Source organism: Eumetopias jubatus, unplaced genomic scaffold, assembly GCF_037043125.1.
Source record: "Eumetopias jubatus isolate StellerSeaLion01/CBP00866 unplaced genomic scaffold, mEumJub1_p1.0 scaffold_12, whole genome shotgun sequence".
Taxonomy (NCBI): Eukaryota; Metazoa; Chordata; class Mammalia; order Carnivora; family Otariidae; genus Eumetopias; species Eumetopias jubatus.
The window spans coordinates 11748867-11763858 of record NW_028274818.1 but is presented as its reverse complement, the minus strand read 5'-3'; the positions used below and the strand labels follow the sequence as shown (position 1 = coordinate 11763858).

General features: G+C 41.8%; 1 protein-coding gene across 1 annotated transcript in view; it reads left to right on the top strand.

The window, feature by feature from the left end:
- Positions 1 to 14992, top strand: part of MARK1 (microtubule affinity regulating kinase 1) — a 113030-nt gene that overhangs the window by 91987 nt on the left and 6051 nt on the right. The window contains exons 12-16 of the mRNA XM_088017247.1: positions 958 to 1111; positions 1409 to 1602; positions 8371 to 8471; positions 9815 to 9979; positions 10970 to 11221. Of these exons, the coding sequence (XP_087873373.1) occupies positions 958 to 1111; positions 1409 to 1602; positions 8371 to 8471; positions 9815 to 9979; positions 10970 to 11221 (866 nt within the window). The remainder of the gene's footprint in view (positions 1 to 957; positions 1112 to 1408; positions 1603 to 8370; positions 8472 to 9814; positions 9980 to 10969; positions 11222 to 14992) is intronic.

Here is a 14992-nt window from a genome sequence, read left to right as displayed (position 1 = left end):
TTCCACAGTGCTTAGAACAGTTCCTGGCACATTACTGTGTGTTCTGTGTTATCTATTACCAGTTTCATCATCAGTATTACTTTGCTGTTTGCCATTAGTATCTTTACATATGAATTTAGATTTTCCATTGGGAAGCCAGTGATTGAGTGAGAAGTTTGCCAGCAACAAACATCTTCTGTGTTTTGAGGAGAGGGATAGTGTATCAACCCCCAATTTACCATGCTTGTCTAAATACATGCAGTTTCTTAATCAGGGCCAATAAACCACATTTGCTCTGTAAATATGGTAGAAAGAAAAGATGTGTGTGGAGTTACAGTTTTAGATTTTATCCTGAGTTTGAATCCCAGAGATGTCCCTTGATTCTCTTAACCACGGTCCTTCCATCTGTGAGGTTGAGGTTAATAAACAGCTGCATTGCTGTCATGACTGAACAAAGTAACACATAGGAAGAGCTTCCTTAGCAGGGGTGCCTGTTTATAATAACCATTCAATAATTGGTAGCTGTTATTTGGTGTTTTGACTAAACTAAGGCTCCAAAGCCATTTGTGCAAGATCACAGAAGAGTGCGTGCACTCATGGAAGCACATAGCCAGTTCCCTCCCTCCCTGGTCGCCAGCTTGCGGTTCTGTATCCGAACTTTTTTTTTTTTTCTTCAGTTCTGATACTCTTTATATGGCCTGGAATAGATTAGAACATCAATCAAGAGTGCATATTGTTTGCATAAACATTTTTATTTTAAAATCTTTGTGCAGGGGTGCCTGGGTGGCTCAGTCGGTTAAGCACTGGCCTTCTGCTCAGGTCATGATGCCAGGGGTCCTGGGACTGGGCTCCCTGCTCAGTGGGGAGTCTGCTTCTCCCTTTCTCTCTGCACCCCCCCTACTCGTGCTCTCTCTCACTCACTGCCTCTCTCTCTCAAATAAATAAATGAAATCTTTGTGCGCTATCTTCTTCTTATAGTTTGAAGGCGGTGAATCGTTGTCCAGCGGAAGCTTGTGTCAGAGGTCACGGCCCAGCAGTGACCTGAACAACAGCAGCCTTCAGTCCCCTGCTCACCTGAAGGTCCAGCGGAGCATCTCCGCAAACCAGAAGCAGCGGCGTTTCAGTGATCATGGTGGGGGAAAAGTCAAATAAGTGAAAAGACAGACCAGTCCTACTCAAACTTGTATTTACTGAGCATTATACATTCATGTCTTTATGTGCTTGTGTTACCTGTTATCACAGATCTATATTATTGCGTGATTAATATAATCCCCTTTTCAGGGACTAACCTAATTTTTGTAATCAGTTTATTGTTAGTTCCAAGTATAAAATACGCAAATAAAGATATTTTTAATTTAGAGTTTTTGTTCGTCAGGAGAAACCATGTCAGTTGATTTTCACCTAATTATGCTCTTTAATTTTATTATAGCTGGTCCATCCATTCCCCCTGCCGTATCATATACCAAAAGGCCTCAGGCTAACAGCGTGGAAAGTGAGCAGAAAGAGGAGTGGGACAAAGACCTAGCTCGTAAACTTGGCAGCACAACGGTTGGATCAAAAAGTGAGATGACTGCGAGCCCTCTTGTGGGGCCAGAAAGGAAAAAATCTTCAACTATTCCAAGTGTGAGTAAATTTTACAGTATATCACCCTTGTTGTGGTTATTTGTTTTCAGATTTTTTTTGTACAATCTTTGGAAAACTTTATCCTTTTCTAAAAACACGTTTCAAAACTTTAAAGTGAGTCATACATTTAAATAACATGCAAAGGAGGCCAAGCTTCTCATGATTACATTTTAAGAACAAAAATATAAAATATGAGTTCTTAAAATAACACTTACCTCAAAGTAAGATTTAAAAACCTCACTATAAAGTGGTACATTAAACTTTCCTGCCTCATTTTTCCTGTTTCTAATATTTACTTAAAACTATATTGGTGCACTTAATTTTATATTTACAGGTAAGCGGGTCAATGAAGGCAGACCCCATTAATGATTAATTTATAAAGTGAGCTTACATTATTCACTTAAAATAGCAAATTTGTAGGGGTGCCTAGGTGGTTCAGTCGGTTGAGCATCCCGACTCTTGATTTCAGCTCAGATGATGATCCCGGAGTCCAGGGATCAAGCCCCACGTCGCGCTCCCTGCTCAGTGGGGAGTCTGCTTCTCCCTCTCCCTCTGCTTCTGCCCCTTCTCCTGCTCGTGCGCACGCGCTCTCTCTCTCAAATTATAAATAAATCTTAAACACAGAAACAAGAAACCCCAGCAAATTGTAGAAATTATATAATGGGAACTAGAAGATAGATTGAAGCCTTCTCTTGTAAGACAGCAAGAAAGAATAAAGAGAAAATATAAAAGAAAAGACTAAGATATACTAAGGGTAGAAGTAGAATTGGAAACATCTAGATAATAGGGGTTTAGAAGGGAAAGGGCACACAGTGAAGGGGAAGAAATATTTGAAGAAACAATAACAAGGAAAGATGAAAAAAGTTAGTAGTAGAAAGATTCAGAGGGGCATGTGGGTGGCTTAGTTGGTTAAACATCAAGTCTTGATTTCGGCTCAGGTCATGATCTTAGGGTCGTGAGATTGAGCCCCGCGTCAGACTCTGCACTCAGCAGGGAGTCTGCTTGAGATTCTCTCTCTCTCTGCCCCTACTCACCCCCACTCACTCACTCTTTCAAATAAATAAATAAATAAATAAATAAATAAGACTCAGAAAGCCAGAAGGAAAACCTACTCCTGCTCTCATTAAAGTGGAACATATACACACCAAAAATAAAGTGAAAACTTCTAGAAAGTTTCCAGGATGAGACAGCAGATGACCTGAATGGGAACAAAATTTGGACTGACCTCAAATTTCTCAACAGTAGCGTGGATTCAGGGAGATAAGTGGAACAGTATTTTTTAAGTACTAAAAGAAAAACACATTGAACCCAGAATTTTATATCTTGCCTAATTGTCATTTAAATATGAAGGTATGATAAGCATACTCTTAGGCATAAAATATGTCCAGTCTTGGTACATAGGGACCCATTTGTTAACACTGTATGGTTTGGGGAGCCCTGCACTCTTACAGGAAGAGAAATGGATCTGGAGTAGTGCCATAAAATATATGGAGTTGAAAGTGATCAGATAACTTATTCAGGTATGTATATGGTAGCATGCACAAAAAAAGAAAAATAATGAAAATTCAGAACCAGTGTCCTGGACACTACCCAGGAAGTAGGGATGGGGTGGAGGTTAAAGGAAGAAGAGCCCATGCCTTGTTCAGCAGAAGATGGGAGGATCTGGGTAAGTTTACAAACTCACTAGTGAGTTCAGGGACTTAAGGGCTAACAACGTAAGAATAAAAATAGAATTTATAACTTTTAAACCACCAGAAGAAAAAAAATGGATTGAGCCTACGGAAAGTAGGAAAAGAGAAGAGAAGGAAAAAAATACCAGAAGGCCTAACACAACCTTAACTGCAAGTGATTTAAACTCCCAAGCACCCACTGTTTTATGTAGTTCACTGAAACCATTATCTTTTTAAAATATGTGATTCGATTGTCGCCTCCGAGACTCCGAAATGGGTGTGCATACCCATTTTCAGAACTGGTAAGTATAACCCCTTACCTGCCAACTGATCTGTTTGGAAATGATTTAACTGTCATAGAGTCTAAGACATCATTTGGAAAAGTAATTTTCGTAGGCAGGCCATCATTTTCCTTTATCTAAACATCAGCTAGAGGACAGTTTCTGGAGCATCGTCACCCCGCAAAACAGAAAGAAAGAATTTGGTCCCCTATTATTTGCCACTTGCTGTAGCAAGCTGTCCTTCATCTCAGGCTGATCTTATTTTCCATGGATATACTCAGCTGCCTATTTCCACACCTGTTTTTATGTGGTGATCTTGTCTGAAGGTCCCCCCCGCAAATTATGAAAATGCCATTTCTACAGATCATTTCAAGCCCCATCTCCTGGGTCGAGCCTCCTGTGACTGAAGGCTCCAGATCTCATCAGTCTTTCTGATTGTTGTATTACGTCATTTAGCTCTTAGTTGTACGCTGTCTTGTATCATGCACTGTTGCTTCCCCACGTAAACCTTATCTCCCCTTATCTGTAATCTCCTCTTGTTGACACGCAGCTTCCTCAGAATTATTAGTGCTGATGCACTTAGTGGCTATTCCGAGCATATTTATTAATTTAAAGAAGGCATAAAAACGAAGACATTTGTTTAAATTCCAGTTAATCATGCCACATGTATTTACCATCTTTAAGGGAAAAAAAAAAAAAAACATAAGCCAAAAGATTCTGGTCGAGAAATTTTGTTCTGAGCCACTTAGTACTAAATTTATCTTAATTTTCTATATTAATTTTGACAATGTGAGAAACCAAAATAATATATCTTGTTTATGTTTAATTTTAACAGTCCAGAAGTGTCTCAAGTAGGGTGCCTGGGTGTCTCAGTTGGTTAAGCGACTGCCTTCAGCTCAGGTCATGATCCCGGAATCCTGGGATCGAGTCCCACATCGGGCTCCCTGCTCAGCGGGGAGCCTGCTTCTCCCTCTGACCCTCTTCCCTCTCATGCTGTTTCTCGCTCACTCGCTCTCAAATAAATAAAATCTTTAAATTAAAAAAAAAAGTGCCTCAAGTAAAATTAATAGTTTACCCTTTCTCATCCCTTACCTTCTATTCTCAACTTCTAGTATAACTAGTGTTATCGTTTGGGATTAATTCCTTTATAGAGTCTCCTTTTTAAAGAAAACATAAATGAATATATATGTACATACAGGATTTATTTTTTTATAAAAATGAGATCATACTATACCTGTTACATGGTAATTTTTCTCACTTAAAATATTATTGTGTCCTTTTACATCAGAACTCTTAGATCTACTACAGTCTTAAGACCTGCACATTATTTCATCTGTATTAATAGACACGTGTCATAATTTTTCAACTATTTGTCGGGGTATTCAGAGTTTTCAGCTTTTCAAAATATTCATTCTTGTACACTTAGGTTATTATTATATTTCTGTGAAATACATTCTCAGAAGTTTGGTTTCTGGGTGACATGTTTAACCTCAGGTGGCCATCCCACTCTTCAGTTTGTTGTGGCACATGGTACCCCCGCGTGTGTAAGCCTCCATCCTCACTCCCGTCCCCCGCTGCCAGAGCCCCGGCGCTAATGTGTGCTAATGGACGCTCCTGGCTATGTGTGTATCCTTGGAATATGCACATTTAAATTTTTAATAAATACTGCCAGGGTAATTTTAATGGTTGGAATAATTAGAGAGTAATTATATCTCTACAAGCTCATCAACCACTGGATATTATCGATCTTTAAAAATCTTTGCCTCAGGGGCAAAAAACAAAAAAGTATATCCTTTTGTTTTTAATTTGCATTTCCCAGACTACGGGTGACATTGATGGTGTGGCCTGCAGAGCATAAAATGTGTGTCATTTGACTCCTCACAGAAAAAGTTTGCTGACCCCAAACTACAAAAGCCAAACAGACAGCTTTAATCCCTTTTCTTTGAGGTAATGTCCAGAAGGAAGGAACTTGAGCATTTATAATCCAGGCTCTGTCATATTATAAAATATTGATTGAAAAAAATAAACATTTTGCCAGTGACTCCATTATTTGTTTATAAATGAAGTACAATAGAAAATATGTAATCCACTCAAATGACATGACATGGCTTTTCACTTTTTAAGTTTTTTATTTAAATCCCAGTTAGTTTTCATACAGTGTAGTGTACTGTTAGTTTCGGGTGTACATAGAGTGATTCAGCACTTCCACATGACAGCTGGTGCTCATCACAAGTGCCCCCCTTAATCCCCATCACCTATTTAACCCATCCCCCCACCCACCTCCCCTCTGATGGCTTTTTACTTTCTGATGGAAAAATAAACAATACCCTTAAGATGCATAGATTATTTAGTAGGTGATATAGTTTAATAGTGTTTTTAATGTTTATAAAATCAGGAGCTTTTTTAAACCAATAGTAAAAGCTCTTATAAGTATGATTCTCTTGACAGTATGACTTAACATGAGTCTACCAGATGACTTAAGGGTGATATTGACAGTGGGGGGAGTTCTGAGGGTAAGTAGTTAAATATAATGGTTGGTGATCAGAATCATCTGTTTTACTGTTCTCACCTCACAACATTACAGACTCTAAATGATGGAAGTGTTTCTATTTGTGAGAGACCTTGGGAGTCTTTCTGTAGTAATATGCAGGAAGAACAAACTTATTATTTTTCCCTTCAAGAAATTCCCCTCCAGAAATTTTGCATGTAGCAGTTAATGGTAAGCTTTTGGCTAGCCTAGAAACTCGGAAGCCAAATGGTGAGTTTTGAAGATGCAAATATGTTATGCTATCCTTTCATCAAAAAGACAATAAAACTTGTAAATTTGTTTTTCAATATTATTTATCACATATAAATAATAACAAAATATAAAATTTTACGTCCTGTAAAAAATACTATCAATCACCTTTTTTAAAAGAACAAGGGGAAGGAGATACTACTTTAGGGAGACTCAGAAAGGCTAAGAATGCTATAATGATTATAATATAAAACACTTTCATAAAAATTACAGTGTAATTATATAAAATACAAGCATGTTAGTATGAAATAGGCCCAGGGAAGTTGTCTACACAGGCTTGGTTTCTTGGAAAATCCAGAAAAATGTGTATATCCACTATAGGGAAGTTGCCAAGCTGAGAGTTCAGGGGTCTGCAAGGGTGGTTTTAGATCTAGTCCCCAAATCCTAAACAGAGCCTCACTGAACGTCAATTCTCCCATCCAAGTACTAACCAGGCCCGACCCTGCTTAGCTTCCGAGATCAGACGAGATCGGGCGCGTTCAGGGTGGTATGGCCGTAGACCTGAACGTCAATTCTAAAAGTTAATTTTATAGATGCATGTCTGTCACATAGGATCAGTGAGACTGTATTTCTGTAACTTTTGCATGATTGTATCCTCAGTTTCCCTGGGGGGCTGCTCCACCTGAGTGTCACTGGCATCCAGGGAACAAGGGAAGGGAGGTGGCACGTGAGGATGGCGAACCCAGAAGGCACGGTCTTGAAGGAGAAACTGGTCACACCCGTCACACTTTGAGAAGCAAAGTAGTGTTACTGCAAATGGCCAGAAAGAATTGACCAGGAATTTGTTCACGGTTAGATTACTTATATGACGGTTTAGCCAAAACGATGAAATTATCAAAAGTAAAGGTTCTTTAAGAACTTAATGCAAGCTAGTTTCATAATGGATGTCTCCATAATGAAACCGGCTTTTTTTGCCTTACTTAACATGGACAGTGTCTTACCTAAAAAATGTTCTTAGTAATCTTACTCTTTTCTACCATACTTTTATAGTTTTTAATTTGTGTTTTTTATGTAAATGGTGACAAAATTCCTTCCACCCAGGAACCTGTGCCATTGAAAAGTTTGAAATCTGCACTTAAACAATTTTGTTTATATGAGGATTTTTTGCTCCTCCAAACTTAGTTGAGACATATATCTATTAACTTTCTAGCTCTTATGTTTAAACAAATTTTAAGTTAGTTATGTATTTTAGAGAACAGTGAAAGCCAGATTAGCCAAAAATAAAGAATTTTTTTTTCTATTGGAGTAAGGATTAAACAGAAGAGCATGTATCCCTTTGGAAGTCATTCCTGCATAGTTTAGTACTCATAACTAGCCCAGACTTTGGCGGGCATGACAGCAGAGGTTACAGATCAGTGGTGGTGTGCGTGATGAGGAGATGCCATCCCTCTTTGCTTATTCTCTTTGCTCCAGAGCTGCTCAGACTTGGCTTGACTCCTGGCTAAGACCTGCGATGCGGGGATATCCTGAGGCCCTGCACACCCCTCTCTTGGTGGCCACAGCAGGGCGTGCCTCTGACCCAGGAGACTTTGTCTCCTTAACATTACCATGGGCCCTGGGGGTTCCCTGAGCAGGTGAAGAATGGCAGCCTGCAGGCCTGCAGGGCAACCACCGTCACCACCACAGCTTGCTGGTCTGTGATCACATTTCTTGTGGAGTTGCCTCTCGCTCCCGGTCCCATCGAACTGCCTGTACCACTCCCCTGCCCTTCTCCCTACGCCAGCTTACAGAGGAGGGAATAAAAACCCAGCTTTCTCGTTACTTCCAAACAACAGCTCACTGCGGCTGCAGGACCACAAGCTAAAACTGTCATGAGCTTGTCATGCTTTGCCTGTCACTCCTGCCGTCTAACTGAGAGACAGACGTGTGAGATTGAGCTTTTTCGTGTAAGGCCTGATAAATGAAAATTCTACCGTGGATTTTTTTTTTTTTTCAAAGTCCTTTGCAGCTTAAATTCATTTCTCTGACTTTCCACAACTACAGTCGGAATTTTAAGGTGGGGTTTCTTTCCTTCTTAAAGAGCAATGTGTATCCTGGAGGCAGCATGGCAAGAAGGAACACGTATGTGTGCGAAAGGACCACAGATCGGTACGTGGCGTTGCAGAATGGCAAAGACAGCAGGTAATTGTCACCGCGCCACGTGGTGCCCGCTTCCTTGGCGGCGTGCGTTAACTGCTCTAGTGGTGCCCGCTTCCTTGGCGGCGTGCGTTAACTGCTCTTGCTAGAACACCTGTAGCCCATGGGTCAAGAGCAAAGGGACTACTAGAGGGTACAGTTGCAACCAACTGTTCTTACTAGGGCATCTCCCCTTTTGTACCAGAATGGAAGGATGGGAGCATACTTTGGGAAAACAGGAGGTAAATCTCTTAACCTGAGAATTGCTGCATAAAACCTGATAGTAAATATTTCCCTGTAACAAACAAAGCAGATTTTTACCTTCCTAATCTGATCTTCTTAATTTGAGTCTTATTATATACCTGCTGCTTCCTTTTTATCTTTTACTTTACTTTTTTTTTTGTTAGCCTTCACTTCTTACCCTTCCCCCTCCCATCAAGCCATTATTGTATCCAAACCATGAAGGTTTTATTTTCCTTCGTCTAAAGAAATGTGGCCATCTTAACTGCTCATTGAGAACCATGGAATTCTCAACATGTTTTATCTTAAATAATGACAAATCATTTTATTTTTATTATTTAAAAAATTTAGCTGCTTTTCATCATGAGTTGTAAGGGCTCTTCATCAATATAGTACAGAAGGGCAGGGAGCCTGTTCTCATAAAATTTTGTTCTTAGCTCCATCCCTCGTCATGTCAGTGGACCAGACAGACTGTGCTTAACATTTGTTCCCTCCCAAATAATGGACACGCAAAGTAAGTGTTATTATAAGGTGTACAGAGGTAAATGTATCTTCCTCAGACATACGATCCTTTAGGCTAGAAAAAGACTTGGGAATTGATTTCTGACTTTATTACTTTTCCTATACGAAGTCCTGATCTGCAGCTCCTTTAACCTATGACAGTTAACCGATTGATTAATAATACGAGCTGAAAGTGTTTTGATGATGTTTCCAGAGACAGTATCTTTGTTGTAATTATGCATTCTTATTGTATAAGGGACAATAAACCCCAGCAACACGTTACACCAAACTTTGTCTTTTGGAAAGTGAAAAAGGTCTCCGATCATAAAAGTAATTTCATACCTTCTCAGATTCACATTTATAGAGCAAGCGTGTGTGGGATCTTTTTCATGGAAGGTGGTGGTAAATTCATTTTGTACATTTTTTGGCAAGAATATTGGTTTGTTAGTCACTAATAATGCCACTAATGTCAGTTTCTCTTAAGTGTCTCAGTCATGAAAGGTGTAGTCAATTTAGATTTTAAAAATCTATCTCTTAAATTTTAGTAAACTGCAATTTCTCTTCTCTTTTACATTTCTATGGTCTTCTCAACTGTTTTCTGTCGAAAGCCTTACGGAGATGTCCGCAAGTAGCATATCTTCTGCAGGCTCTGCTGTGGCTTCTGCTGTCCCCTCAGCACGACCCCGCCACCAGAAGTCCATGTCCACTTCTGGCCATCCTATTAAAGTTACACTGCCAACCATTAAAGACGGCTCTGAAGCTTACCGGCCCGGGTAACGTGCTGGGTGCATTTCATTTAAGAACATAGCACCATATAAAAATACATGATAAGCACCATCACATCGAGAGCTTTCTGAGAAGATTCAGTGTCTGTAGCAGAGGGAAAAGTTGAATTGTAACATAAACACACCACACCCTGCCTGTTTTCAAAAATGTTGCCTATGATTTAAATCATTTTCTAAAGGAATTTTCTGTAAGGATTTTGTTTTAAATCCATCCATAAAGGATTGCTGCCCAATTTGTCATTCAGGTAAATTGAATTTTTTATGGTGTAAAAACAAAAATACATGAGACTGGGAATGGAGACCTTTGGGTAACCCTGGCTACTGCCAGGTCCTTTTTTTTTTTTTTTTTTAATGAAATTGGCCTTTTTGTTTATCAGGGAAACAGATGATCTTAAAGAACCCTTTTAGGTTTAAAGTGGCATGCCCATTTTTCCAGTATTTGTCTATGTTAGGATTTCTTAAATTCAGAAGCATCTTTAGTGAAAGGTTTATTACTCACGTCAGTGGTGTCACAGAGTATTGTGCTGTCCCTGAGGCCTACGTTGTAAATACGCAATGGTTCCATTCAGATGCTTTTTGATGAGTAACAACATTCATGTTCCACATTGCTGAATGGCTTAAAGTAAGAGAATAGTAAAAAATATACATGCAGCACCCCGGTTTGGCATTCCTGATTCCGAAGAGTGTTTGTATCCCTGTTTCAATAACTTTTTACTCTTTAATAACTATATTTCTGTAAAAGGCATTTAGTTCCAAACTGAAATGTTATTATCCCTCTCCATACAGTGATTCCCTAAATAACAGTTACCCGCATGCATCTCTAATGGGAGCAGGTAAAATAGGGGCCTAGGAAAGGTAGACATGGCAAGCTTTTGGTAGTTTTTATTTTTTGTTTTGTCTTGCTTTGATAGCTTTTAGAATGAGTGGAAGCTTTCTCTGTCATTCTTCTGAATAATGTATCTTGATTTGTCCCAACAGTGCGGCACAGAGGGCACCTGCTGCCTCCCCATCTGCTCACAGTATTAGTGCCTCCACTCCGGACCGCACCCGCTTCCCCCGGGGGAGCTCCAGCCGCAGCACCTTCCACGGGGAGCAGCTCCGGGAGCGCCGCAGCGCCGCTTACAACGGGCCACCTGCCTCACCATCCCACGAAGCGGGCGCGTTTGCACACGCCAGGAGGGGAACGTCAACCGGTATAATAAGCAAAATAACATCCAAATTCGTTCGCAGGTCAGTACCAATTAGCCATGGTGTTTTGTTTCCTCTAGGAATTACGAATGAGACTTGGTGTTTTTTCTTTCACCTTTGTGGTGATTTTCCAAAATGGTTTCAAGGCATTTTACAGAAGTTTGAAGAAGAAAATCAAGGAGGACATAAAGTATTTTTCCCTAAGAGAGAGAAAAAAATGGGCAAGATAAGAATTGTTAAATTCTGTAAAATAGAGTGGAAAGAGGAAAACTTGACATAAAAAATGTGTGTTTTAACAAACAGATTATCCCCTACTCAAAAGCCTTGATTTTTTAAAAAAGGAAATAATGAGTTGCCATTTATCCTTGAAATAATATTTTTTTAGGAGTACTTTTCAACTGTTCACTAATAATATATAGTTTACCCTTTGTTTTCCTTTCTCGTGAAAAGCCTCTGTATTGGAGTCACATAGATTACTTATGTAACTTAACATCATAGAAGCTTAACATCAAAACACAGCAAACACAAAATGAATACAAGTATAGTCAACTTCTAATCAAATAGAATTGTGCTCTTTTCTCAAAAGTAAGCTTAAACATTGATGATAGAAGTTGCTGAACACAACGCAGGTGGATGTCCATTTGATCTTTTATCAGGTCCTCCTAAAAGCCTGCAAAATCCTGTACGTGCAAAGCCCTGTGCTAGGTGCCGTGCAGGACACAAAGATGAATAAGACCGCGTCTGTGCGCTCCAGACCCTCAAATCCCAAAAGGGGCGCACGTGTACGCAGCTGACCGTGGTAGAAGGCACAATGCGTACTGCAGAGACAGCGTGGGGAGGCCAGAGGAACGCACAGCTGTCCACGGGGTTGGGTGGGGGGCAGCGAAAGCTCCATAGCATAGAGTTGTTTGAGCAGGTAAGAAATTATAGGGAGGAAATTATTACACATGCTTTAAAAAATATTAATTAAATAATTGCCCAGGTTATTAGTGTTCCTAGGATTTCAAAGAGTGGATGCAGAAAAGAGAAGAAGCAACTCTAGTCTCTTGCCTCTTCTTGGAGCTATTCATGGACCAGTTTACCCAGGATCACCCAGAATTTAAAACTTTAAATACTCAAGTGCAACATCAGTTTCTAACCCTATCAACTGTGATGTTGTACCATTTGGGCAGCGACCATGCAGCATATGACACCTGGAGAGAGAAAGAGCCGGAAGCTCCCAACAGAGTCAGCATGACAGGTAGTGCTGTCTGACCGTCTGCAGGGTCCTGGTTCGATCAGCAATAGTTTTTGCTGGGTGGAATTTGGCTGACTATTCAAAGCCCTTTTGATAGGCCAGGATTAATTAATCATGGTGAAGCCAGGATTAATTTTGAAGTGAAGGAAAATGGGTTTGAGTTTAAAAGCTTGATTACTAATTGTACATTAAGCAGCATATAACATTTCTCTTTACTTTGCAATGAAAATGTAGATTCTAGAGGGAGCATAGTCAAGAGCCCTGAACAAGAGATCAGGACAGAATGTCAGAGCGAGAACGTGGCATGGAGAAAGTCTGTTGGGAGCCTGGGATGGAGGATGGCCATAGAGCCATGTAACAAATCTGGGAGGACCTGCTGCTTGCTGGGCGCCATCCTGGTGCCATCGATCCGGCCGTGAGGGAGACGGATGGAGCCCCCTTCCTAGGAGCACTTCCTGCGCAGCACGGCACACTGTTGAAACATTTTGCTCGCTTGGCTTTTGGTCTTCCTCCTGCCTCACAAACTAACTGTTCCATCTCAGGCCATTTTGCTGGTTCTTTTCAGGTTCCCTTCCCCCCAACCCCCACCCCTAAGTGTCAGACTGCCCCAGGGCTCGAGCTTGGGCTCGAACTTTCTCTTCTCTTGCTGATCTCATTCAGACTGATGACCTTACATTCATCTTACGTTATCAACTCCCAGACGTATGTCTTTAGCCCAGTTCTTGCCTCTGAACTAGAGACTCACATAGCCGGTTGTCTCCTCAGCCTCTCCATGCGGCTGTGTCGTAGACTCCCGGACAGACCGTGTCAAAAATCCAGCTCCCCACCCGCCTCCCCACACCAGTCCTCCCTCGTTCTTCACCGCGTTAGGTAACGGTGACACCTTCCTTCTGGTTCTCAGACCACAAGTGAGTTATTTCTCAGACCACATGCCAGGCCTGCTGGCCTGTGGCGTTGGCTCTGCCTTCCCAGCATCTCCCGGACGTAGCTTCTTCTGTCACCCCCACCGCAGCCTCTGTCACCGAACCCACTGCTCATCTTCCACCTGCTAACGGGTCTCCTCGCTCTGCCCTTGTCCTCTTCTGTGCTCAGCAGTGTCTGTCCGCGCTTGAAAGCCCTCTGCTTGCTTTTATTCCGCTCAGAATACAATTCGAAGCCTGCACAGTGGCCTCTGAGGCCCTACGTGGTGTGGCCGCGCATTTCTGCTCTGACCTCATCTTGTCCCCCCTGCCCGTCGCCGGTCGCACACCCGCACGGGGCGGCTGAGTGTCCTCACGCACACTGGGCCTGCCGTGCAGGGTCTTGTGTGTGCAGGTCCTTCTGCCTGGAACCCTCTTCCCCCACTCCCGCACGGCTGGCTGCTTCTGCACCGCTGTTGCGTCTTTGTGGGAGTGTCCCTTCCTCGGCGAGGCCTTCCTCCGTCCCCTGTGTAAGATCCCGGCCTCCCCAGCATGCCCTCTGCCTGCTTTGTTTTTCTCCACAGCACCTAACACTACCTGAAAGAACTGCTCCCCCGCCCCCACCGCTTTACCTGTTTGTTCTCTGCTAAATCTTCTGCTGAATATTGAGTGTCTGCAATGACACATAGGACGTTCGGACATTTATGGAATGAATGGTTGAATAGTGTGGAAGACAGGCTTTAAAAGTAAACACATAAGGTTATAATAAATCCTGGTTAGTGCTCTAGAGGGAGCAAGCCCTGAAATAGAAAGTACTCTGGGGGTTAGGGGTGTTCTGAGCTGGCCTCTGAGGGGAGCCAACGTGAACATTTCTAACGTTCCATGATGCCTTTATTAACTTCTGAACAATGTCATTTCATAGAGAGTTTTGGGGACAGAAGAAGGCCGGGAGGAGGTTGCCATCCTTTGTCAGCAATTTGGTGGGATTTTTTTAATGTCTCTTCATTTTTGACATTTTAATTAATTCTGGGTTTGGTTAGAGAAGAGAAAAAATTCGCAGTTCTCCTCTGAGGTCACTTGTCACCACATGAACAGCCTTGGCTTTACAAATGTGTGTGTGCTCACTGTCACACACACAGTCTTCCCTTAGCATCGTGTAGCTGGAGAGGGGCTTGCGTAGGATACCACAAACGACCTAATGCAGGAAGACAATCAAAGCACTGGTTTCCATACCAGGAATGAACCTGCTAAGTTCTTAGCAGCCAACAGACGGGAAGTGCAGGGGAAGAACAGGGTATGTTCGGCATATTGAACTTTCGGGAGGGTTGGAGGCTTGGAGGCTTGGAGAGAACTGGGAGAATTTCTTGATGTTCAAGAGCTATTCCAGCCTTATTATTTATTATTCTCACCTCAGTTCCCAGATTGTCCGTCCCTCCCACTGGTCTCTTCTTAAGCCCATTCATTCTGGGTTCAAGCCCTGCCTTTCTCTCTGTTGCCTTTGCCTTCCTCACTTCACCATGCCTCACACCTGAAGAAATGGAACCCCCACACTGGCACCCCGAGTGACCAGCGCCGCCCCCAGGAATGCTCCGGGCCAGGCACCCCAACACCCCATCAACTTGAGAACCAACTGAGTTGATGTGCCACTAAATGCTTAAAAAGAGGAAAAGATAGGAT